Source organism: Heptranchias perlo, unplaced genomic scaffold, assembly GCF_035084215.1.
Source record: "Heptranchias perlo isolate sHepPer1 unplaced genomic scaffold, sHepPer1.hap1 HAP1_SCAFFOLD_52, whole genome shotgun sequence".
In the NCBI taxonomy this organism is placed as follows: Eukaryota; Metazoa; Chordata; class Chondrichthyes; order Hexanchiformes; family Hexanchidae; genus Heptranchias; species Heptranchias perlo.
The window spans coordinates 7375442-7401791 of NW_027139537.1; the positions used below are offsets into that span (position 1 = coordinate 7375442).

Below are 26350 nucleotides of genomic sequence, written 5' to 3' on the forward strand. Positions count from 1 at the left end.
ACTTAACCTGTCAATATCCCTTTGCAGACACTTTGTGCCCTCATCGCAACTTGCTTTTCCACCTATCTTTGTATCATCAGCAAACTTGGCCACAAGATACTCTGTTCCTTCATCTAAGTCATTGATATATATTGTAAATAGTTGAGGCCCCAGCACGGAGCCCCGTGGCACCCCACTAGTTACAGATTGTTATTTGGAAAATGACCCTTTTATCCTTACTCTTTGTTTTCTGTTAGTTAGCAAATCCTCTATCCAAGCCAGTATATTACCCCAACACCATGAGCTCTTATCGTGTGCAGTCATCTTTTATGTGGTACCTTATCGAACGTCTTTTGGAAATCCAAATATACTGCATCCATTGGTTCCCCCTTATCCAACCTGAGCATTACTTCCTGGTGGTGGATGGGTGCCAATCAAGCGGGCTGCTTTGTCCTGGATGGTGTCGAGCTTCTTGAGTGTTGTTTGAGCTGCACGACGAACACCATTGTTAATCGGCCAGTAAGTCCTTCGAGGTGATAGCTCAGATTGTAAACAATTTTACAACACCAAGTTATAGTCCAACAAATTTATTTTAAATTCCACAAGCTTTTGGAGGCTCCATCTGACGAAGGAGGAAGCCTCCGAAAGCTTGTGGGATTAAAAATAAAAATTTTTAATCCCACAAGCTTTCGGAGGAGGTCGCGGCGGGGCGCTGACTCTTGGCCTTCTTTGGGGCATCCTTGCTTGTTGCCCCCTCCTCCTCCGCTGTGTTGTTCTTGGCCGCCTGGGCGTAGCTGAGGTTGCGTTCGGGGCAGACCCTGTAGAGATGGCCTTCCAGCCCGCACAGGTTGCAGCGCTTGCTCTCCTTGCAGTCCTTAGTCTGGTGTCCTTCCTGCTTGCAGTTCTTGCAGACGGTTGCAGTGCAGGTGTTCGCTAAATGGCCGGATTTGCCGCAGGTGCGACAGACTCTGGGCTGCCCCACGTACGTGATGTATCCTCGACTTCCTCCGATGGCGAAGCTGGAGGGAGGGTGGACGATGTTGCCGTGGGCGTCCAGTCTCAACGTTGCCGTGACTGCCCTCTTGCTGGTCCAGATCCCAAACTGGTCGGTGACGTCGACGCTGTTCTGTGCCCCGTCGACGTATCTGGCGAGGAACGTCAGCACATCGGCGAGCGGGACGTGTGGGTTGTACATGTGTACAATCAGCTTGCGATTCCTCTGCGTTGGGAGGGTGAAGAGCGGCTCCGCAGCGAGCATGGCCAGCAGTCCGACGCTCCCCTTCTCCTTGAAGAAGCCTCTGGCATCCAGCGACGGTCTTGAAGGTGACGTCAAAATGTCCGCTTAGAGGGAAATCCTCCTTCCTGATCAAGGTCTCTCCCCTGCCAGGTAAGTATGCTCGAATGGTGTTGCAAATTTGCATCCAACGGCAGTCAACACTCTTTCACATTAGGGCAAATAAGAATTTTAAACGTTCATTTTCCATTTTTATAAGGAATGTTTACTGTAAATGTAAGAATCATTGTTTTTCCATCATTTCTTTGGTTAAATATGGTCGTTTTTGCAGATTCAACAGTATTCGCTGCCTCATTTGCATATCACCCATAAAAGGAAAGAGCGCCCCCCATTCGCCGGATGGAACGGAGCATTCCTGAATGGCTCTGCCCATTTCAGCTCATCTCTTGTTTCTTTACTCGTCCACCACCACCCTCCTTGCCTTGAATCATCATCATCATCCCTCTTGTCATTTAATCACTCCTGCCCTCCCACTCAATCTCAGACCTTGCCTTTTGTTCTTTCCTCCCCTATTTTGCCTGGCTCTGAAGTTGCTTAAAAACTGTTAAATCTTTTCAATTCTTCCAGTTCTGACGAAATATCATCGACCTCAAACGGTAACCTTGTTTTTTTCATAAAATTTGCAGCAATACAGTTGTCATATCACAATCCAAACGTACACAATACAGATTATACAATTTGCAGGTTACATCAAATACTAGAACACATTGTACATAATTACAGTTTATGACAGTCTAGGGTGCCTCATTGCATTACACTCAATACAGGTGATTGATTACAGATTCATTACAGGTACATTACAGATTCATTACAGGTACATTACATCAATTTGAATTTTACATTCTGCCTGAGGGGGTTTTTAAGGGCATAAGAAATAGAAGCAGGAGTAGGCCATACGGCCACTCGATCCTGCTCATCCATTCAATATGATCATGGCTGATCTTCTACATCAGCTCCCACTTTCCCGCCCTATCCCCATATCCCTTGATTCCCAGAGTGTCCACAGATGCTGGTTGACTGAATATTTCCAGTATTTTCTGTTTTTATTCCTGAAGCTGAAATCACGGTTACTGTGCATATGGGGAATTTTTAAATTTCAAAAATGTACTTTATTGATAAAATTTGTGAAGGTACAAATAGTACAATCCGAATAATACAATGACAGATCAGATCTGATAAACACAGTTCATCACACTCTGGGGAGTCTCATTACTGACAATGGTCACATGACATCGCCGTCTTGAGCTCGGATCACATGTCGGTCCGCAGATTGACGAGTTTCTGACGTCACACACGCCCTGTTGCCTGGTTACTGACGTCACGCGCGCTCCCGGCCCGCGCTGATTCGGTTCAACGGCCGCGCAGTTTTCAAATCAGCCGCCACGTGACCATAGCCGCCGTCCCCCCCGCCTCGCGGTCAGTGAGTCGAGCTTGGGGCGGGGGCCGAGCTCCGATTGGTCAGCAGGGATGTCAATCAGCGGGTTCCGATCCAATCGCAGGGGCGGACTCTGGGAAGAGGGCGTTAATTGACGGTGAATGTCCGCAGTGCGCATGCCCCGACCCGCCCAACCCCGGATGGCGCGAAGTCGGCGGAGAAGAAGGCGGTTTGGAGGGAAAATGGCGGCGGAGGGGTAGCGAGTGAAATGGAGAGAGAGAGAGAGAGACAGAGGGTGAGTGTGCGGGACTGGGGGCCGCTCCGTGGGACCCTTCACCCCCCGCGGACGGCCCGAGCCGCCGCCCTGTGAATGAATGGAGGGGCGGGCGGGTGAGGGGAGCCTGCGATCGGTCTCGGTGATCTCCTCCCTCCGGAGATGGAGGGGCGCGGGGAGATCTGTGGATCGGAGATTAGATCAGCCCGGGTCCCGGGACTGAGAGCCGGAGCTCCTTTAATCAAAACACCCGGCCCCGGGGATTGAATAAACTCCCGGGAAAAACAATCAGAGAGAAGGAGGAACTGGGGGGGGGGTCTCAGTATTTGATGAACTGGGGGGGGGGGTCTCAGTATTTGATGAACTGAGGGGGGGTCTCAGTATTTGATGAACTGAGGGGGGGGTCTCAGTATTTGATGAACTGAGGTGGGGGTCTCAGTATTTGATGAACTGAGGGGGGGGTCTCAGTATTTGATGAACTGAGGGGGGGGTCTCAGTATTTGATGAACTGAGGGGGGGGGTCTCAGTATTTGATGAACTGAGGGGGGGGGTCTCAGTATTTGGTGAACTGAGGGGGGGGTCTCAGTATTTGATGAACTGAGGGGGGGTCTCAGTATTTGATGAAATGAGGGGGGGGGGGTCTCAGTATTTGATGAACTGAGGGGGGGTCTCAGTATTTGATGAAATGAGGGGGGGTCTCAGTATTTGATGAACTGAGGGGGGGGTCTCAGTATTTGATGAACTGAGGGGGGGGTCTCAGTATTTGATGAACTGAGGGGGGGTCTCAGTATTTGGTGAACTGAGGGGGGGGGTCTCAGTATTTGATGAACTGAGGGGGGGGGTCTCAGTATTTGATGAACTGAGGGGGGGGTCTCAGTATTTGATGAACTGAGGGGGGGTCTCAGTATTTGATGAACTGAGGGGGGGACTCAGTATTTGATGAACTGAGGGGGGGGTCTCAGTATTTGATGAACTGAGGGGGGGGGTCTCAGTATTTGATGAACTGATGGGGGGGTCTCAGTATTTGATGAACTGAGTGGGGGGGGTCTCAGTATTTGATGAACTGAGGGGGGGGGGTCTCAGTATTTGATGAACTGAGGGGGGGGTCTCAGTATTTGATGAACTGAGGGGGGGGGTCTCAGTATTTGATGAACTGAGGGGGGGGGTCTCAGTATTTGATGAACTGAGGGGGGGGGTCTCAGTATTTGATGAACTGATGGGGGGGTCTCAGTATTTGATGAACTGAGTGGGGGGGGTCTCAGTATTTGATGAACTGAGGGGGGGGGTCTCAGTATTTGATGAACTGAGGGGGGGGGTCTCAGTATTTGATGAACTGAGGGGGGGTCTCAGTATTTGATGAACTGAGTGGGGGGGGGGTCTCTATTTGGTGAACTGACTGGGCGTTTCGGTATTTGGTGAACTGACGGGGGGTTTCGGTATTTGGTGAACTGAGGGGGGGGTTTCTCTATTTGATGAACTGAGGGGGGTCTCTGTTTTTGGTGAACTGAGAGATACTGGTGAAACACAGTGAACAGTTCCGTTTTGTGGGAACTCACTCACTTCCTCAAACTTTGGCTCGATCTGAGGAGGTGTTTTCTGATCCTTTGCCCCCAGACACCACTTGCTGAGTCTGATCCAACCTGTCATATGGACACGTGTCTTCTGGCAATTTAACTTGTTCAGTCCCAGTCTGTGTTGGATTTTACAAGTTGTTGATGGTTAAAGGTTGGGTTTCATCATCCTGCCGCTTGTCCCCAACACAAAATACACGCGGATACTCAGTCACTCACTGATATACAGAGGCATCCTCCCTCCCACACACTCACTGATATACAGAGGCATCCTCCCTCCCACACACTCACTGATATACAGAGGCATCCTCTCTCTCTCACGCACTTACTGATATACAGAGGCAGCCTCTCTCTCACAAACTCACTGATATACAGAGGCATCCTCTCTCTCACACACTCACTGATATACAGAGGCGTCCTCTCTCTCACACACACACTCACTGATATACAGAGGCATCCTCTCTCTCACACACACACACTCACTGCGATACAGAGGCATCCTCTCTCTCTCACACACACTCACTGCGATACAGAGGCATCATCTCTCTCACACACACACTCACTGCGATACAGAGGCATCCTCTCTCTCACACACTCACTGATATACAGAGGCATCCTCCCTCTCACAAACTCACTGATATACAGAGGCATCCTCTCTCTCGCACACACACTCACTGCGATACAGAGGCATCCTCTCTCTCACACACTCACTGATATACAGAGGCATCCTCCCTCTCACAAACTCACTGATATACAGAGGCATCCTCTCTCTCACACACTCACTGATATACAGAGGCATCCTCTCTCTCTCACACACTCACTGATATACAGAGGCATCCTCTCTCTCTCACACACTCACTGATATACAGAGGCATCCTCTCTCTCACACACTCACTGATATACAGAGGCATCCTCTCTCTCGCACACACACTCACTGCGATACAGAGGCATCCTCTCTCTCACACACTCACTGATATACAGAGGCATCCTCCCTCTCACAAACTCACTGATATACAGAGGCATCCTCTCTCTCACACACTCACTGATATACAGAGGCATCCTCTCTCTCTCACACACTCACTGATATACAGAGGCATCCTCTCTCGCTCACACACTCACTGATATACAGTGGCATCCTCTCTCTCACACATAATTCATATATAGTTTGGAGAAATTACTGATCCGAAACTTATTCACTCTTACATTTCCACAGTGGGGAAAAGAAAGGTCACTGACTGATAGTTTGATTGGAAGCACATTCGTGAGACACACACAGGTGATTGGATAACAGCAGTGAAATCTACCACTTGAATATTTATGGTGTTTATTGAGATTGTGAGACCCCTGGCGACATTCTGTAGATAAATGCTGTGCATCACCTAAATGTTTAAAGTTACATGATTCATAACATCATACATTAATGTTAATATTAGAACAGTGGTAAATCTCCTCACCTCCGACAGTGCACATTAATGTTAATATTAGAACAGTGGTAAATCTCCTCACCTCCTACAGTGTTCACTCGTCCTAATATTAGAACAGTGGTAAATCTCCTCACCTCCTACAGTGCTCATTAGTGTTAATATTAGAACAGTGGTAAATCTCCTCACCTCCTACAGTGCTCATTAGTGTTAATATTAGAACAGTGGTAAATCTCCTCACCTCCTACAGTGCTCAGTTGTCATGTGCTGACAACATGAGTGATGTGGTAAATATATTCTAATAGAAGCACCAACCAGGACACATCTCCATGAACACACGGACAATATCGCTGCCCACAGCGACCAGAGGAATTAAACCCAGCTCTATCTATCTTTCTATCTATCTATATATCGATCTTTGATAGATATATAGTTAGATAATCTATCCATCTATATATATATATCTATCTATCTATACAGAGGCATCCTCTCACAAACTCACTGATATACAGAGGCCCTATCTATTTATCTATCTATCTATCTTGTATAGATAGATAGATACATAATCTGTGTCCATTCATTCTTTTTGAAGATGTTGGACCTTCTCCCCTGTTTGAACCTTCAGCCATGGTGGTGACAGACGTTACCAGATTCTGATGCTCTGTAATAAATATAATATCTATCTATCTATCTATCTTGTATCGATAGATAGATAGATAGATAATCTATCTATCTATCTTGTATAGAGGATGTACTAGGAATACGGAACAAATCCAAAATATTAAACACTTCTGTGAATACAATAATACAATAGCACCAGAATGTAAAACTGGGTGAAGGGCTATTTCATTCATCAGTGATGATCCTGCTTCATATTTCCTTCCAGAATGTTCACTACCTCAGGTTGTAAGCTGGTACTGTGTGAGTAAATTGCACCAATGGGCGCTCCCAGTGCAGAGTCTCGGCCGACGGGAACTGGGTTGTGGAGATCAGCGGGACTCACTGGATTTCACTGGGCAGCTGTCTGTGTCACACCTGATGTGGAGCATTGATCATAACACTTGAGAAATGCTCGATCCCAGAAATAACGGCTCTTGTACTGATGGGGTTGGGGGGGAGGAGGAGGGACTTGGTTTCATATTTAAGAAGGCAACGCTCTCCTACTCATTTTAATATTTCTGTCTGACACTCTTATTAATATTATATTTATTACAGAGCATCAGAATCTGGGAACGTCTGTCACCACCATGGCTGAAGGTTCAAACAGGGGAGAAGGTCCAACATCTTCAAAAAGAATGAGAATAGACACAGGTAGGTTCAGAAAATTCATCAAAATATAATTTCTGTCCTGACAAAGGGTCCAGATCACGAGCAGGAACCTGCAGCTCACACAGGAAGAGGTAACAGCACAGATACTGTGTAGATAGAGGGAAGTGAGTGACCATCTAGAGGGACAGTGCAGTCACAGGTGGAGGGATCTCTTGAGTACTGGAACTGTCCAATTGTTACCTGGTGTTGGGGACTGTAAGGTGGATAGAGACAGTGACTCAGAGGATCGTCTTCCTGAGTAACAGTGAGAGACCGGGGAGCAGGGGGACACCCCGAGTGGGGCTGGGGGTGAGAGGTCGGTGGGTCACAGAAATAGTACAGTGATAGTGGTGGGAGATTTTATAGTCAGGGTATAGCCCAGAGCTGGTCCCGAATAGTAAGTTGCTGCCCTGGTGTCAGAGGGAAGAACATCCTGGAACAGGTGGGACCATCTCTGAAGGAAAGGAGAGCGCTGAATAGTCATGGTCGGAACCAATAACACGGATAGGGATACGTTTATAGAGGGACTATTAAGACTGAGGCTCTAGACTATAAAACAAGGCCTCCAGGTGGTGACCTCCGGATTGTTTTACATGAGGCCACTTGAGCGAAATATGAGGCAGGTGTGGCTGCAGGGCTGGAGCAGGAGGGAAGGGTTCACGGTCCTGGGGACTAGAGTGAGTTCAGGGAGAAGGGAAGGGACAGTCACGGTCTGAACCGGCCAACAATGGTTTTACAGACTGGGTGAATGGAGCAGGAGGGAAGGGTTCACAGTCTTGGGAACGAGAGTGAGTTCAGGGAGAAGGGAAGGGACGGTCACGGTCTGAACCGACCAACAATGGTTTCACAGACTGGGTGAATGGAGCCGTGGGAGTGTTTCAGCAGATATGACTGGAGGATGGGAAATATCCAGGTCTGAGACTAGAGAGTGGAATTAATAAAACTGTTGGAGCAGAACAGAAGATGTATGAAATATTGAAAAGTTATCAGCAGGAAAAAAGGAAGATGGTTTTGAAAGAGAGAGATAAAGTCACTTGGTATTAAAAAGAAAAGCAAATAAACGGAAACGGGTCAACATTCCAAAAAATCGGAGTTGGGATTGTGTGTTATGTCTGGGAATATACAAATCATTCGAAACATATTTGGAAAGTCAGAAGTGTAAGAGATGTGATCTAGTATCTGTAAGACAGGGCCTGAGTTTTCACAGGGCTCAGAGCGAAATGTTTCTGATTAAAACATTTTGAGGGGAGAGAAAAATAGCTCTGGACGCCAGTATTAATAAAAGGTTCTAAGACAGAACGAGAACAAAAACAACTTGTATTTATATAGCGCCTTCAATGTAGTAAAACGATACAGAGTGTGATTATCAAACAAAATTTGACACCGAGTCAAATAAGGAGATATTAGGACAGGTGACCAAAAGCTTGGGTAAAGAGGCAGGTTTTAAGGAGCATCTTAAAGGAGAAGAGAGAGAAGGAGAGGTTTCAAACTTAAGGATGTTCCACGGAGTGATGTTAAGAGAGAATCCGTATGAACGCAGTTAAGCAATAGGAAGGGAAATAGCACAATTTTCAGTGGGTTTCGCAGGCCAACAAGCAGTGGAGGTGAAATAGAGGGGGAACTGGGCGAAACTGGTTGTGGATGAAGTTTTGGGGAGATAAAAAATATTTCCTTTAGTTTCTAAAAATGGAAGTGAAAATGTTGGTGTACGAGAGGAGGATGTGGGCCCAGAGTTAGAGATAACTGTAGAGAGGATTTGAATCAGAGAAACATCGCCGAGGTGGATAAATCATTGGGCCGAGAGATAACACACCCGAGGCTGTTAAAGGAATTCAGAGAGGAGATAGGAGAGACTCTGATCATAATTTCTCAATCCTCATTTGTTATTAAAAATATCCAGGTGGACTGAAGGAGCCCAAGTAATGTCTCTGATAAAATAGGGAGAGAGGGTCAACGGATAACTGGAGACCAATTAGTCTCCGTCAGCAGTGGGCAAACTCCTTGAATCTGTAATTCCAGGTCGAATTAGTGAACATTTAGAGATTCAGGGGAGGCTGGAACTGATTCGCTGCAGACAAGTCGTATTTGACAAATTTAATACAGCTTTGTTGAGAGGTGACTTGATAGGTCGATGGAATGTATATGAGTTTTCAGAAGGTGTTTGATAATGTGTCCACAGGAGGCTTCAGCCGTTTGGTATAAGAGGAAATGTAGCTGCCTGGATAGAAAGTCGATAATATGTTTAGTTTTCTCCATTTATGTTCACAGATCCGAACACTGCAATCACTGAGTTCCTGACAAAGTGTGACGATTACCTGCTGTTCCAGTTGACGAAATTCTACCGGGACAGACTAGAACAGGCGATTGAAGGAGGGGTGGACGGAGTCAGCTCGTTGTTAACATACGAGAGGCATTTCAGTGGACAGGAACATCGGGTAAGTGGGAGGGACACAGAATGAGTTTGGATTATTTAAACATCACAGAATTAACAGGATATCAGATCGTGGAAACACAAAATTTTAAAGAACAGAAACAGGCCAAATAAGAAAGAAATGGGTCAAACTGAAAATACAGTGAATCTGATACAATGATACGAAGAGTTGAAAATACCCAGTGGATCGGTCGGTGTCTGTACAAAGGACAGGGGAACGGTTCGGGTATAACTCTTGTGTGGACCGAAAACAAAAGGGAAACAGTTTCTGTGGAAATGCGAAAAGGAGGGACCAATATATTAATTATTATTCTTTACAGAAAGTCGTTGATCTCGTGGAGAAGGGAAACAGGGCGGACAGTTCCAAACTTGTCCTAAATCTGGTGATGGAGAAAGGCTCTCGGGCCCGAAGGGTGATGTGGGAATCCTTTGTGAAAATGCACCATGCGGTACCAAAGTTGGACAAAATACTGAAAGAGATGCAGGAACTTGGTACAGTAAAATCACACACTGAATTCAATTTCAGATTGAAACACCACAGAATTTACTGTAATATTACACAGATCAGATTTCATGAAAGCTCATTGATTTAAACAGGTCCTGATCCTTTTGATTATATGAACATCGGACGAGGTTTATCTGAAATACCCAGTCACCTGAAAGGTAAGTGATGAAGTGGAGATTTTAAACCGTTTATTTCACTTCTGAGAATCAGAATGTTTGACTGTAGTCATTTGCTTAGAGATTGTCACAATCTGGGAATCATAAGTTCAAAAGGTGGAGGGAACAGAAATTAACCTCGTTTGGATTCGACATCAATACTCAACTATTCTGCGAAGATTCAAGTTACAATTGACAAGATTTTTGACACATCCTGTAAATATGCGGAGTTTGCATTTTTTCACTTTATCAGGCTGCTGATCGCTATCATTTGTAAAATCCCCATACACACCTGGCAGGATCCTGATACACTATGAATCCCCATACACACCTGGCAGGATCCTGATACATTGTGAATCCCCATACACATCTGGCAGGATCCCGATACACTGTGAATCCCCATACACATCTGGCAGGATCCTGATACACTGTGAGTCCCCATACACACCTGGAAGGGTCCTGATACACTGTGAATCCCCATACACAACTGGCAGGATCCTGATATACTGTGAATCCCCATACACACCTGGCAGGATCCTGATACACAGCGAATCCCCATACACACCTGGCAGGATCCTGATATACTGTGAATCCCCATACACACCTGGCAGGATCCTGATATACTGTGAATCCCCATACACACCTGGCAGGATCCTGATATACGATGAATCCCCATACACAACTGGCAGGATCCTGATACATTGTGAATCCCCATACACAACTGGCAGGATCCTGATATACTGTGAATCCCCATACACACCTGGCAGGATCCTGATACACTGTGAATCCCCATACACACCTGGCAGGATCCTGATATACTGTGAATCCCCATACACACCTGGCAGGATCCTGATATACTGTGAATCCCCATACACACCTGGCAGGATCCTGATATACTGTGAATCCACATACACACCTGGCAGGGTAGCTCTGCTGCACAGGCTGGGAGGAAAAAGAGTGGCAGAGCTATAGTGATAGGGGACTCAATTGTAAGGGGAATAGACAGGCGTTTCTGCGGCCGCAACCGAGACTCCAGGATGGTGTGTTGCCTCCCTGGTGCAAGGATCAAGGATGTCTCGGAGCGGCTACAGAACATTTTGGAGGGGGAGGGCGAACAGCCAGCTGTCGTGGTGCACATAGGCACCAACGATATAGGTAAAAAAGGGGATGAGGTCCTAAAAGCAGAATATAGGGAGTTAGGAGGTAAATTAAAAAATAGGACCTCAAAGGTAGTAATCTCAGGATTGCTGCCAGTGCCACGTGCTAGTCAGAGTAGAAATAGGAGGATATTTCAAATGAATACGTGGCTAGAGGAATGGTGCAAGGGGGAGGGATTCAAATTCCTGGGACACTGGAAACGGTTCTGGGGGAGGTGGGACCAGTACAAACCGGACGGTCTGCACCTGGGCAGGGCCGGGACCGCTGTCCTAGGAGGAGTGTTTGCTCGTGCTGTTGGGGAGGGTTTAAACTAAAGTGGCAGGGGGTTGGGAACCTGAGCAGGGAGAGAGAGGAAAGCGTAACAGGAAGGGACAGAAGGTATGGAGTAATAGGTAAAGTGTTAAAAAAGGAAAAAGCAGGAACTAAGCATCACAAAACAGATTTGAAAGTTCTTTATCTGAATGCACGTAGCATTCGTAATAAAATGGATGAGTTAACGGCACAAATAACTACGTATGGGTATGATCTTGTGGCCATTACAGAAACATGGCTGCAGGGTGACAACGACTGGGAATTAAATATGCCAGGGTATTTAACAATCAGGAAGGACAGGCAGGAAGGAAGGGGAGGTGGGGTGGCTATGTTCATAAAGGAAGGAATCACTGTAATACAGAGAAATGATATTGGGACAAAGCATCAAGATAATGAAACAGTTTGGGTGGAGATAAGGAATAATAAGGGAAAGAAAACATTAGTGGGCGTAGTATATAGGCCTCCTAATAGTTGCAACTCTGCTGGAAGAAGTATTAATCAGGAGATAGTCGGGGCATGTAATAAGGGAACAGCCATAATTATGGGGGATTTTAATTATCATATTAACTGGACAAATCAAATTGGGCAGAGCAGCCTTGAGGACGAGTTCATTGAGTGCATCAGGGATGGATTTCTTGAGCAGTATGTAACTGATCCTACAAGGGGGCAGGCAACCTTGGACCTGGTCCTGTGTAATGAGTCAGGATTAATTAATAATGTCCTAGTTAAGGATCCCCTTGGAACGAGCGACCACAACATGGTTGAATTCCATATCCAATTAGAGGGTGAGAAGGTTGATTCTCAAACAAGCGTACTGAGCTTGAATAAAGGAGACTATGATGGTATGAGAGCGGAATTGATTAAAGTGGACTGGGAAAATAGATTAAAGGGTAAGACGGTACATGAGCAGTGGTGTTCATTTAGGGAGTTATTTTACAACTTTCAAAATAAATATATTCCACTGAGGAAAAAAGGGTGTAAAAGAAATGACAGCCACCCGTGGCTAAGTAAAGAAATCAAGGATAGTATCCGACTAAAAACAAGGACATATAAGGTAGCCAAACTTAGTGGGAGGATAGAAGATTGGGAATTCTTCAAAAGACAGCAAAAAGTAACTAAAGGATTGATTAAGAAAGGGAAGTTAGATTATGAAAAGAAATTAGCAAAAAATATAAAAACAGATAGAAAGAGTTTCTATAGTTATATAAAAAGTAAAAGGGTGGCTAAGGCAAACATAGGTCCCTTAGAGGATGAGACCGGGAAATTAATGGTGGGAAACATGGAGATGGCAAAAATGCTGAACAAATATTTTGTTTCAGTCTTTACAGTAGAGGACACTAAGAATATCCCAACACTGGACAAACAGGGGACTCTCGGGGGGGAGGAGCTAAATACGATTAAAATCACTCAAGAGATGGTACTCAGTAAATTAATGGGACTCAAGGCGGATAAATCCCCTGGACCTGATGGCTTCCATCCTAGGGTCTTGAGGGAAGTGGCAGTAGGGATTGTGGATGCTTTGGTGATAGTTTTCCAAAATTCCCTGGACTCAGGAGAGGTCCCGGCAGATTGGAAAACTGCTAATGTAACACCGTTATTTAAAAAGGGTAGTAGGCAGAAGGCTGGAAATTATAGGCCAGTTAGCTTAACATCTGTGGTGGGTAAAATTTTGGAGTCTATTATTAAGGAGACAGTAACGGAACATTTAGATAAGCATAATTTAATAGGACAAAGTCAGCATGGCTTTATGAAGGGGAAGTCATGTCTGACAAATTTGCTTGAGTTCTTCGAGGATATAACGTATAGGGTGGATAAAGGGGAACCAGTGGACGTAGTGTATTTAGACTTCCAGAAGGCATTCGACAAGGTGCCACATAAAAGATTATTACTTAAGATAAAAAATCACGGGATTGGGGGTAATATTCTGGCATGGGTGGAGGATTGGTTATCGAACAGGAAGCAGAGAGTTGGGATAAATGGTTCATTATCGGACTGGCAACCAGTAACCAGTGGTGTTCCACAGGGGTCGGTGCTGGGTCCCCAACTCTTTACAATTTATATTAACGATTTGGAGGAGGGGACCGAGTGCAACATATCAAAATTTGCAGATGATACAAAGATGGGAGGGAAAGTAGAGAGTGAGGAGGACATAAAAAACCTGCAAGGGGATATAGACAGGCTGGGTGAGTGGGCGGAGATTTGGCAGATGCAATATAATATTGGAAAATGTGAGGTTATGCACTTTGGCAGGAAAAATCAGAGAGCAAGTTATTTTCTTAATGGCGAGAGACTGGAAAGTACTGCAGTACAAAGGGATCTGGGGGTCCTAGTGCAAGAAAATCAAAAAGTTAGTATGCAGGTGCAGCAGGTGATCAAGAAAGCCAACGGAATGTTGGCTTTTATTGCTAGGGGGATAGAATATAAAAACAAGGAGGTATTGCTGCAGTTATATAAGGTATTGGTGAGACCGCACCTGGAATACTGCATACAGTTTTGGTCTCCATACTTAAGAAAAGACATACTTGCTCTCGAGGCAGTACAAAGAAGGTTCACTCGGTTAATCCCGGGGATGAGGGGGCGGACATATGAGGAGAGGTTGAGTAGATTGGGACTCTACTCATTGGAGTTCAGAAGAATGAGAGGCGATCTTATTGAAACATATAAGATTGTGAAGGGTCTTGATCGGGTGGATGCGGTAAGGATGTTCCCAAAGATGGGTGAAACTAGAACTAGGGGGCATAATCTTAGAATAAGGGGCTGCTCTTTCAAAACTGAGATGAGGAGAAACTTCTTCACTCAGAGGGTGGTAGGTCTGTGGAATTTGCTGCCCCAGGAAGCTGTGGAAGCTACATCATTAGATAAATTTAAAACAGAAATAGACAGTTTCCTAGAAGTAAAGGGAATTAGGGGTTATGGGGAGCGGGCAGGAAATTGGACATGAAGCTGAGTTCGGATCGGTCAATGCCCTGTGGGTGGCGGAGAGGGCCCAGGGGCTATGTGGCCGGGTCCTGCTCCGACTTCTTGTGTTCTTTAGATTTGTGGTTGGGATCAGATCAGCCATGATCTTATTGAATGGCGGAGCAGGCTCGAGGGGCCGATTGGCCTACTCCTGCTCCAATTTCTTATGTTCTTATGATCCTGATATACTGTGAATCCTCATACACACCTGGCAGGATCCTGATATACTGTGAATCCCCATATACACCTGGCAGGATCCTGATATGCTGTGAATCCCCATACACACCTGGCAGGATCCCGATACACTGTGAATACCCACACACACCTGGCAGGATCCTGATATACTATGAATCCCCACACACAACTCCAATGTGCCCCACAGATGCTTTGGGCTCACAATTAATGCGCAGTGCTTTAAGCCAGACGTCACGGTTTATCTGCGCCACTAGAAATCTGCTCACAATCACCTGTGGGGAAAGAGGTGAGAAATGCAAAATGTTAAAAATGTTATCATTTCACAGACGTCAAAGTGTTCGATCTGATCTGAGAAGATGTACAGATGTTCACACAATAGATCATTAATCCGTGGAGAAATGTGAGGGAAAGGCAATGTTCAGGGTAATTCGGAAGTTATGGGCTAGCTTCCTAATGGTCGTGAAAGAGAGAACCTTATTCTGCTCAAAAAATAGTCCTTTTACTCAGAGGTGTTTCGATCCAATGTAATTTCCCAAACCTGCATTGTATGAAATTCAGACCAAAATAAAACAACGGAGTATAATTACTGGGAAAACAGTTGAAATGAACTGTGAATCTTTTCTGCTCTAACATTAAACTGAGTGATGTGGGCAGTAGTATTTTTAATTCTAATCGGTGATATGACAGGACTGTTATAAAAGCACATTTGATGTTGGTGTAAAACGGCTGAAAAAATGTTCGCAATTTCTGAAACACAATATAACAGGAGAATGATTAGAGACAGGAAAAGGCCATTTGGCCCAAAGATGCTTGTCCCTGTTCGAGAGATGACCCGACCTACCCCTCCTCTCAGTGTACCCACAGAAACACGTTCAATTGCCTCTTGACCCCACTTACACTGCCCCTTTAATGTCCTTGCCAGGCTCTCTGGCCCCTTGGGTGAGAAAATTACCCTGATTTCCCTTCCCCGTTATTAATTTTGTTGATTGTGAGCCTGTTTCCTGTTTCTGTTGAGTATATTCAAGACTGAGATCGATAGATTTTTGGACACTAAGGGAATCAATGTATATGTGGACAGGGTGGGCAAGTGGATTTAAGGTAGATCAGCCATGACCTTAATGAATGGCGGCGGAGGCTCGAGGGGCCGTATGGCCTACACCTGCTTCTATTTCTTATGTTCTTACTAATGTTGGGAATTCCATTGAAACATTTCAATCCTGAATTCGCTTGCACAAACAAAATACACCAAACCCTCTCACCACTCCTCAACCTAAAGTCCGAGTACCTTCCATCATCATTCTGATTCTCCTCTGTACCTACAGAATGGCAGTAATCATTACCTGTGAAAAAGTGATTATAGAAATGTACGTAACACCCCAGATAACCTGCCCGAGTCCTGAATCAACAGCAACTTAACTCCTGCCTATTCAATCTAATCTTCTCCCAATACACACAACACCCCAGATAACCTGCACCAGTCCTGAATCAACAGCATCTTAACTCCTGCCTATTCAATCTAACCTTCTCCCAATACACACAACACCCCAGATAACCTGCACCAGTCCTGAATCAACAGCATCTTAACTCCTGCCTATTCAATCTAATCTTCTCCCAATACACACAACACCCCAGATAACCTGCACCAGTCCTGAATCAACAGCAACTTAACTCCTGCCTATTCAATCTAACCTTCTCCCAATACACACAACACCCCAGATAACCTGCACCAGTCCTGAATCAATAGCAACTTAACTCCTGCCTATTCAATCTAACCTTCTCCCAATACACACAACACCCCAGATAACCTGCACCAGTCCTGAAACAACAGCAACTTAACTCCTGCCTATTCAATCTAACCTTCTCCCAATACACACAACACCCCAGATAACCTGCACCAGTCCTGAATCAACAGCAACTTAACTCCTGCCTATTCAATCGAACCTTCTCCCAATACACACAACACCCCAGATAACCTGCCCGAGTCCTGAATCAACAGCAACTTAACTCCTGCCTATTCAATCTAACCTTCTCCCAATACACACAACACCCCAGATAACCTGCACCAGTCCTGAATCAACAGCAACTTAACTCCTGCCTATTCAATCTAACCTTCTCCCAATACACACAACACCCCAGATAACCTGCCCGAGTCCTGAATCAACAGCAACTTAACTCCTGCCTATTCAATCTAACCTTCTCCCAATACACACAACACCCCAGATAACCTGCACCAGTCCTGAATCAACAGCAACTTAACTCCTGCCTATTCAATCGAACCTTCTCCCAATACACACAACACCCCAGATAACCTGCCCGAGTCCTGAATCAACAGCAACTTAACTCCTGCCTATTCAATCTAACCTTCTCCCAATACACACAACACCCCAGATAACCTGCACCAGTCCTGAATCAACAGCAACTTAACTCCTGCCTATTCAATCTAACCTTCTCCCAATACACACAACACCCCAGATAACCTGCCCGAGTCCTGAATCAACAGCAACTTAACTCCTGCCTATTCAATCTAACCTTCTCCCAATACACACAACACCCCAGATAACCTGCCCGAGTCCTGAATCAACAGCAACTTAACTCCTGCCTATTCAATCTAACCTTCTCCCAATACACACAACACCCCAGATAACCTGCACCAGTCCTGAATCAACAGCAACTTAACTCCTACCTATTCAATCTAACCTTCTCCCAATACACACAACACCCCAGATAACCTGCACCAGTCCTGAATCAACAGCAACTTAACTCCTGCCTATTCAATCTAACCTTCTCCCAATACACACAACACCCCAGATAACCTGCACCAGTCCTGAATCAACAGCAACTTAACTCCTGCCTATTCAATCTAACCTTCTCCCAATACACACAACACCCCTGATAACCTGCACCAGTCCTGAATCAACAGCAACTTAACTCCTGCCTATTCAATCTACCCTTCTCCCAATACACACAACACCCCAGATAACCTGCCCGAGTCCTGAATCAACAGCAACTTAACTCCTGCCTATTCAATCTAACCTTCTCCCAATACACACAACACCCCAGATAACCTGCACCAGTCCTGAAACAACAGCAACTTAACTCCTGCCTATTCAATCTAACCTTCTCCCAATACACACAACACCCCAGATAACCTGCACCAGTCCTGAATCAACAGCAACTTAACTCCTGCCTATTCAATCTAACCTTCTCCCAATACACACAACACCCCAGATAACCTGCACCAGTCCTGAATCAACAGCAACTTAACTCCTGCCTATTCAATCTAACCTTCTCCCAATACACACAACACCCCAGATAACCTGCACCAGTCCTGAATCAACAGCAACTTAACTCCTGCCTATTCAATCTAACCTTCTCCCAATACACACAACACCCCAGATAACCTGCACCAGTCCTGAATCAATAGCAACTTAACTCCTGCCTATTCAATCTAACCTTCTCCCAATACACACAACACCCCAGATAACCTGCACCAGTCCTGAATCAATAGCAACTTAACTCCTGCCTATTCAATCTAACCTTCTCCCAATACGCACAACACCCCAGATAACCTGCACCAGTCCTGAATCAATAGCAACTTAACTCCTGCCTATTCAATCTAACCTTCTCCCAATACACACAACACCCCAGATAACCTGCACCAGTCCTGAATCAATAGCAACTTAACTCCTGCCTATTCAATCTAAACTTCTCCCAATACACACAACACCCCAGATAACCTGCACCAGTCCTGAAACAATAGCAGTTTAACTTCTGTCATCGTCTTATTCCTCTCCGTGGCTTCACACTTGCAATAATATTCCTCCAGTGACTACAAGTGCCCACAATACCCCAGGTAACCTGTCCAGGACCTGATACACTAACAGTGGAACTTCTGTCCATTCCCAGTCTGTCCCTCTCCCAGTGCCCACAATATCCCAGATAACCTGCCCGAGGTCTGATACAATAACAGTGGGACTTCTGTCAATTCACAGTCTGTCCCTCTCCCAGTACACAAAATACCCCAGATAACCTGCCCGAGGTCTGATACAATAACAGTGGAACTTATGCCCATTCACAGTCTGTCCCTCTCCCAATGCACACTATAACCTATTTCCCATTTCCGCAGAGGGTCAGCACCACTGACAGTTTCATAAATTATTCCACTAGAACTTCAAGTTTCGTATACCAGAATCACCTTTGGATTTGTATTGTGATGTCCATGGTACAGGGCAGGGCTGATAGTATTAATCATCAGAGGGAAAATATCACCTTCATCGAAATCTCCATGTTCAGTAAATATTAGAATCAAGTGAGGATTTGAAACTTTTCTCCGCCGTGATTCACTTTCAAGCGAGGTTTTCAGTAACTGAGTTTAATTTCCTGCTCGCACCTCCATTGAAGCTGTGAATTCAATCTCGCAACATTTTACTGAATAGTAAAGTGATATTGAGGATTTGTTTTTATGTCAAAGTAGCTAACATTGAGAACCACTTTCTGTCTGTTCTAATTGAAGATGTTCAACAGAAACACAAGGAAACACTCCGGGTCCAAACTGAAACACTGAGAGTGAACACGATCCTAATAAAGGAGAAGGTTAAGATTTTCCAGCTGGTCACTCTATACACTGAGCTAACGGTCATTTCTACTGTTCGAGATCGGACACTTGTAGAACATGAACTGCTGGCAAGAGGCCGAGACCATGAAGAGTGGAAAGAGAAACATCTCCGGAGAGAACTGGAAAAAATCCGAACTGATCAATTGTTCCACAGCAGTTTTTCCCAGAGAAAATCCAAATCTGGGAGTTCAGCAGCAGTGAGCGGAGTCGTGGGGATTGGAAAAATAACAATGGTACAAAAGATTGTTTATGACTGGGCCACTGGGAAAATATACCCACACTTTCAATTTGTTTTCAGTTTTAAATTCCGGGATTTGAACGCTATTAACTGTCGAATAAACCTGAGGAATCTGATACTGGATCTGTATCCTTACTTTGGGAATATTCTGGGAGAGCTCTGGAAGAACCCAGAGGGATTACTGTTTATATTCGATGGTTTAGATGAATTCAAGGAGAGAATCGATTTTGATAACAATCGGATAAATACAGAGGCTGATTACATCTGCACAGATCCTGAAGACTGGTGTGAAGTGTCTGACATTGTGTACAGTTTAATACAGCACAAGCTGCTCCCAGGATGTTCAGTGCTCGTGACCAGCCGCCCCACTGCATTACATTTATTGGAAAAGGCTGAGATCAGTGTCTGGGCTGAAATCCTGGGATTTGTTGGTGAAGAACGGAAGGAATATTTCAACAAGTTTTTTGAAGATCAGGCGGTGGCAGCAGCTGTTTTCAAACATGTGGAGCAGAACGAGATCCTGTACACCATGTGTTACAACCCTTCCTACTGCTGGATCCTCGGTCTGTCACTGGGTCCCTTCTTCACACAAAGAGACAGAAAACAGCAGCGAGTTCCCAGGACCATCACCCAACTATATTCCTACTATATTTACAACATTCTGAAAAACCATGGCCGAGAGATTGAATCCCCCCGTGATGTGTTACTGAAGATCGGTGAGATGGCCTTCACAGGAGTCTCCGAGAAGAAGATTGTGTTTAGAAATGGAGATTTGATCAAGTACAATCTGCAACCTTCCCAGTTCCTGTCTGGGTTCATGGTGGAACTTTTGGAGAGAGATGATTCTGCCCAGAGTGTGGTTTACACATTCCCGCACCTCACCATCCAAGAGTTTGTAGCCGCACTCGCACAATTCCTGACTCCAGATCCTGGGGACATCCGGAAACTCCTCAGTGAAGCCTACAGCAAGGACGATGGGAGATTTGAGATATTTCTCCGTTTTTTTGTTGGTCTCTCCTCCTCACAGTCAGCTCGGCCCCTGGAGGAGTTTCTGGGTCCATTTCTTCATCAAACAATCTGTGGAGTGATTGACTGGGTGAAGGCGAAGGTTGAAGGACAGATTGGAAACATAACGAATAAATTTGGAGACACAGAGAATGAAACCGGTGAAAGGGACCTCCTGAACACATTCCACTACCTGTTTGAGTCTCAAAATCAAACACTGGCTCGGGTCACAGTGGGATCTGTGGAAATACTTAAATTTGGACATCTAACTTCATGGAAAGCATTGCGACTGACCCTGATTGACTGTGCGGTGCTGTCTCATGTCATTGGACTCTGTGATACAATAAAATACCTCGATCTGGAGAACTGCTCCATTCAGTGTGAAGGACTCCAGCGGCTGGGACCCGCACTGCACAAATGCCAGGTGTTGAGGTAACTGTTTATTTGTCTCTATCTGTTAGGCCAACAGTCACGGATTGTATTGTTGCTCCGTAATGAAGCGGAACAAATAGTTCAGTTAAACCAGAGAGAAGCAGATTCAACACAAATATGACAAATGATAAGAGGATCGGTTTGTAATTCCCTAAGGACTGGAGAATCTAAAATGGATCCTTGTAAACAAGTGGGGATTTTACAGTCTTTATTGGATAAGTAAATACAGGTCACTGAAAGAGTCTGATAATTTAATTGCAATAAATGATATTTATTGCTGTTTGTCTCACTGCCTGAGATACGTCCATTGAAGAGACTCCTTCTCACTGTTACTTACACGTAGACCGACACTAACTGCAGCAGTCTGTGTGTTGGAGCATCCCACCCTCTGACCGAGGGGTGGGGGACAAGTGACAGTCACTGGACTGTCAACGTGTGTAGGAGAGGGAAGCAGAAACACCGCACATTCAGTAACAAAGAGCAAAACACAGCTTTCGGGCAGACAACCGCCAGTGGGCGAGCTGAGCTTTCCCCGCAGGACGTCGGTCCGTTATCTTAACTCATCAATGACACAGCCCTTCACACTCTCCAATACATCCACCATCTCTTCACCCAGCTGGCAGCACTCGTGCATCTGAGTCAGAAGGTCGTGGATTCAGGCCCCTTGCTCGTTAATCCAGGCCAACACTTCAGTGGGATTTGGGAACGAAAATCTGCCAGTAAAAAGGTTCCAATCTAATCGGTTGTGAGGTATTAGTCCAGGAGTACAGACACACACGGCCAGCGGTGGGGCCTCACACACAGCGAGAGGCTCCTGGGTTAACCAGGGGACAGTGAACCCGGGAATTTCCCATAATCTGCCCCCCTGTGTGTGAGGCCCGACTCGGGGAGGGAACTTCAGAAAATTCCCCAAAAACTGTCGGGCCTGTTAAACCTGAAATAAATGTCGAGACGGTTTAATGGGAATAAAGTGAGAGATTCCCCTCCTTATAAACTAGGAGTACAGGGACATTTAAAACTTGTAACGGGACAGAATTAACTGTCCTTATCACATAAAATCCTGTGGGACGGATTTTACAGCAGCCGTTTGTGCCGTTTCACAATATAACTCACCCTGAGATATTATACAGATTAATATAAGACTGCATAACTTGTAGGTAATCAACGCTTTATCATTTAATTCGGCGTAAATCACCCCATTCCCATAAAATCTGGGATTTCAGAAGCAACAGAAATGAGACAAGTTTCCCCAAACATGACGGGACCGGTCACTGACCTCCGGGAGGGTAATTCTGATCATCAGGGAATGAGACCGGACTGAGGGACATTTAAAGGCTTCACACAGACAGCACTTTATTTAATAAATACATTTACTGACAGTCCCTGAATATGAGGCGTTGGGCAGAGTGAGATTCATTGTCAGTGACAGGGAAATCTGGTTATTAATTTCCTGAAGTTTTTTCCTGTGGCGTCAGAGAAATTTTGTCAGATCGGGGATTTAATTCAGTTTGTTTCTCACTCTTTGTCTGCTTGTGTTTAGACTGGGGGGAAATAAACTGGGAGATTCAGGAGTGAAACTACTGTCTGCGGCTCTGAGGAACCCGGACTGTAAAATACAGAAACTGGAGTAAGTATCAGACTGTGTGAGATTGTGTTTGTAATAACTGGATGTCTAACACTGAATATTATCAGTATAAGTAATAATAATATAAAAAAATACTGAGAATTTACTCTGATTCCTGTTATCTCTGCTTGTCTCTGTCTCTATCTCTCTGATCTCCAGGTTATGGGGTAACGATCTCACAGATTCTTGTATCAAGGATCTCTCCTCCGCTCTCAGGACAAACCGGTCACTGATGGGTCTGAACCTGAATTTTAATAAACTGGGAGATTCAGGAGTGAAACTACTGTCTGTGGCTCTGAGGAACCCGGACTGTAAAATACAGGAACTGGGGTAAGTATCAGACTGTGTGGGATTGTGTTTATAATAACTGGATGTCTAACACTGTACAATAATGTCAGTATAAGAAACAATAATTCAAATAAACACTGGGGATTTACCCTGATTCCTGTTATTTCTCTCCCTCTCATCCCCAGTCTGGATGGTGTCGATCTCACAGATTCTTGTACCAAGGATCTCTCCTCCGCTCTCAGTACAAACTCGTCACTGACGGTTCTCTCCCTGAGATCAAACTCCTTCACAGACCAATCTGTCCCCGCTCTCCGCTCCCTCATACTGAACCGCAGGAGTCTGGAGCGGATCAGGTGAGTGTTTGTGTTCATGTTTAATGTAATAAATAAAATATCACTGGGATTCAGTCCCTTTTATGGGTAATATTTCTCTGTAATTATTATTGAAATATTAACCGCAGTCTCCCTGTTATTTACACTGTTGTTCAATCTGTTTATTTCCTCTTTAATCTTTAATCTTTAATGTGTTTCAGGCTGGAGTGGAATCAGTTCAGTCCAAACGAAAAGAGACACCTGGAGTCACTGCGGGAATCCAGACCCAGACTGAGCGTGGGAGTGTGAACATTTCAATTTATAACCATTCCTGGTCTCATTATATGAACATTTCAATTGATAACCATTCCTGGTCTCATTATATGAACATTTTTTGGCCGATTCTCTGTCCCTCCCCTTTAACCGACCGCACTCTAGGTTCAAATCCGAACGGCCCTTTAACGGTTTCCAGCTCGAGCTGAGCGAGCGTCGTCTCCCATTGTGACGTCAGAGGCCCAGCGACAGGGTCACGAGACTCAGTCACCCGGTCCCCCAGCGCTGATTCTGCCGGATATCCGGGGCTGGATGGTCCCCAATGGGGCACTGGGTCAATGTACAGACAGGAAGGGCCCAGGGTGGGGCTCAGTCTGGGCTGCAGTGGGACACTGGGTCAATGTACAGACAGGAAGGGCCCAGGGTGGGGCTCAGACTGGGCTGCAGTGGGACACTGGGTCAATGTACAGACAGGAAGGGCCCAGGGTGGGGCTCAGTCTGGGCTGCAGTGGGAAACTGGGTCAATGTACAGACAGGAAGGGCCCAGGGTGGGGCTCAGTCTGGGCTGCAGTGGGACACTGGGTCAATGTACAGACAGGAAGGGCCCAGGGTGGGGCTCAGTCTGGGCTGCAGTGGGACACTGGGTCAATGTACAGAGAGGAAGGGCCCAGGGTGGGTCTCAGTCTGGGCTGCAGTGGGACACTGGGTCACTGTACAGACAGGAAGGGCCCAGGGTGGGGCTCAGTCTGGGCTGCAGTGGGACACTGGGTCAATGTACAGACAGGAAGGGCCCAGGGTGGGGCTCAGTCTGGGCTGCAGTGGGACACTGGGTCAATGTACAGAGAGGAAGGGCCCAGGGTGGGGCTCAGTCTGGGCTGCAGTGGGACACTGGGTCAATGTACAGACAGGAAGGGCCCAGGGTGGGGCTCAGTCTGGGCTGCAGTGGGATACTGGGTCAATGTACAGACAGGAAGGGCCCAGGATGGAGCTCAGTCTGGGCTGCAGTGGGACACTGGGTCAATGTACAGACAGGAAGGGCCCAGGATGGAGCTCAGTCTGGGCTGCAGTGGGACACTGGGTCAATGTACAGACAGGAAGGGCCCAGGGTGGGGCTCAGTCTGGGCTGCAGTGGGACACTGGGTCAATGTACAGACAGGAAGGGCCCAGGGTGGGGCTGAGTCTGGGCTGCAGTGTGACACTGGGTCAATGTACAGACAGGAAGGGCCCAGGGTGGGGCTCAGTCTGGGCTGCAGTGGGACACTGGGTCAATGTACAGACAGGAAGGGCCCAGGGTGGGGCTCAGTCTGGGCTGCAGTGGGACACTGGGTCAATGTACAGACAGGAAGGGCCCAGGGTGGGGCTCAGTCTGGGCTGCAGTGGGGCACTGGGTCAATGTACAGACAGGAAGGGCCCAGGGTGGGGCTCAGTCTGGGCTGTAGTGGGACACTGGGTCAATGTACAGACAGGAAGGGCCCAGGGTGGTGCTCAGTCTGGGCTGCAGTGGGACACTGGGTCAATGTGCAGACAGGAAGGGCCCAGGGTGGGGCTCAGTCTGGGCTGCAGTGGGACACTGGGTCAATGTACAGACAGGAAGGGCCCAGGATGGGGCTCAGTCTGGGCTGCAGTGGGACACTGGTCAATGTAAAGACAGGAAGGGCCCAGGGTGGGGCTCAGTCTGGGCTGCAGTGGGACACTGGCTCAATGTACAGACAGGAAGGGCCAAGTGTGGGGCTCAGTCTGGTCCCCAGCGGGGCACTGGGTCAATATACAGAATGGAAGGCCCAGGGTGGGGCTCAGTCTCGGCTGCAGCGGGACACTTGATCAATGTACAGACAGGAAGGGCCCACGGTGGTGCTCAGTCTTGGCTGCAGTGGGACACTGGGTCAATGTACAGACAGGAATTGCCCCGGGTCGGGCTCCGTCTGGGCTGCAGTGGGACACTGTATCAATGTGGAGACAGGAAGTGCCCAGGGTGGGGCTCAGTCTGGGCTGCAGTGGGACACTGGGTCAATGTACAGACAGGAAGGGCCCAGGGTGGGGCTCAGACTGGGCTGCAGTGGGATACCGGGTCAACATTGGTTCAATGTTGATCGGAACACCAGGGACTCCCCATCTCTTGTGTTATTGTTCCAGGATCTGTTCCGTCCACTGAAACAGACAGAGTGAGCTCTGGTTTCGCATCTCATCGGTGAAAGCAACAATCAATGGAAAATAAAATCAGTCAGACTGGAAAAAGAGCTGCCAATTTGCTATCGCCCGTTTTGCTCTAATGCCCGAGGTGAATTTATTCACTGATCTGTTGCCTAATCTGGCGATCGAATGGGGTTAAATTGTCAGATATCTGAATAGTGAATCCGAAATTAATCTCACCAATCCGTCGTCGTGTCAGACACTGATCTAAACTATAATGTGATAATCGGTGATCCAGCCAATGCTGAATTACAGTGACACTCTCAACTGCTTTTACAATCGGTTTTTCATTGTGTTAATTATCTGCATATTAATTAATTATTATCATTGTTCGGTGACCCTGTCCACAACTGTTTATATGTAATTCTTATTGGGATACTCAATGGTTAAATAATGATAATTATGAATTCCAAGTTAATAAATCACTGCTGTGCTTGA

At 46.2% G+C, this 26350-nt stretch overlaps 1 protein-coding gene across 2 annotated transcripts; it reads left to right on the plus strand.

The window, feature by feature from the left end:
- The first annotated feature begins 1222 nt into the window (after positions 1–1222).
- LOC137314552 (NACHT, LRR and PYD domains-containing protein 3-like) lies at positions 1223–26350 on the plus strand. Of its 2 annotated transcripts, none has more exons than XM_067979858.1 (10): positions 1223–1366; positions 7130–7225; positions 9491–9657; positions 9974–10145; positions 10251–10316; positions 19450–21226; positions 22767–22853; positions 23010–23180; positions 23324–23491; positions 23671–26350. In XM_067979858.1, exons 2-10 carry the CDS (start codon positions 7162–7164, stop codon positions 23756–23758), a joined length of 2760 nt encoding a protein of 919 aa, XP_067835959.1. In that variant the 5' UTR covers positions 1223–1366; positions 7130–7161; the 3' UTR covers positions 23759–26350. The 2 variants fall into 2 exon arrangements, with proteins under 2 accessions (XP_067835959.1, XP_067835958.1); XM_067979857.1 differs by lacking the exon at positions 1223–1366 and adding an exon at positions 2843–2943.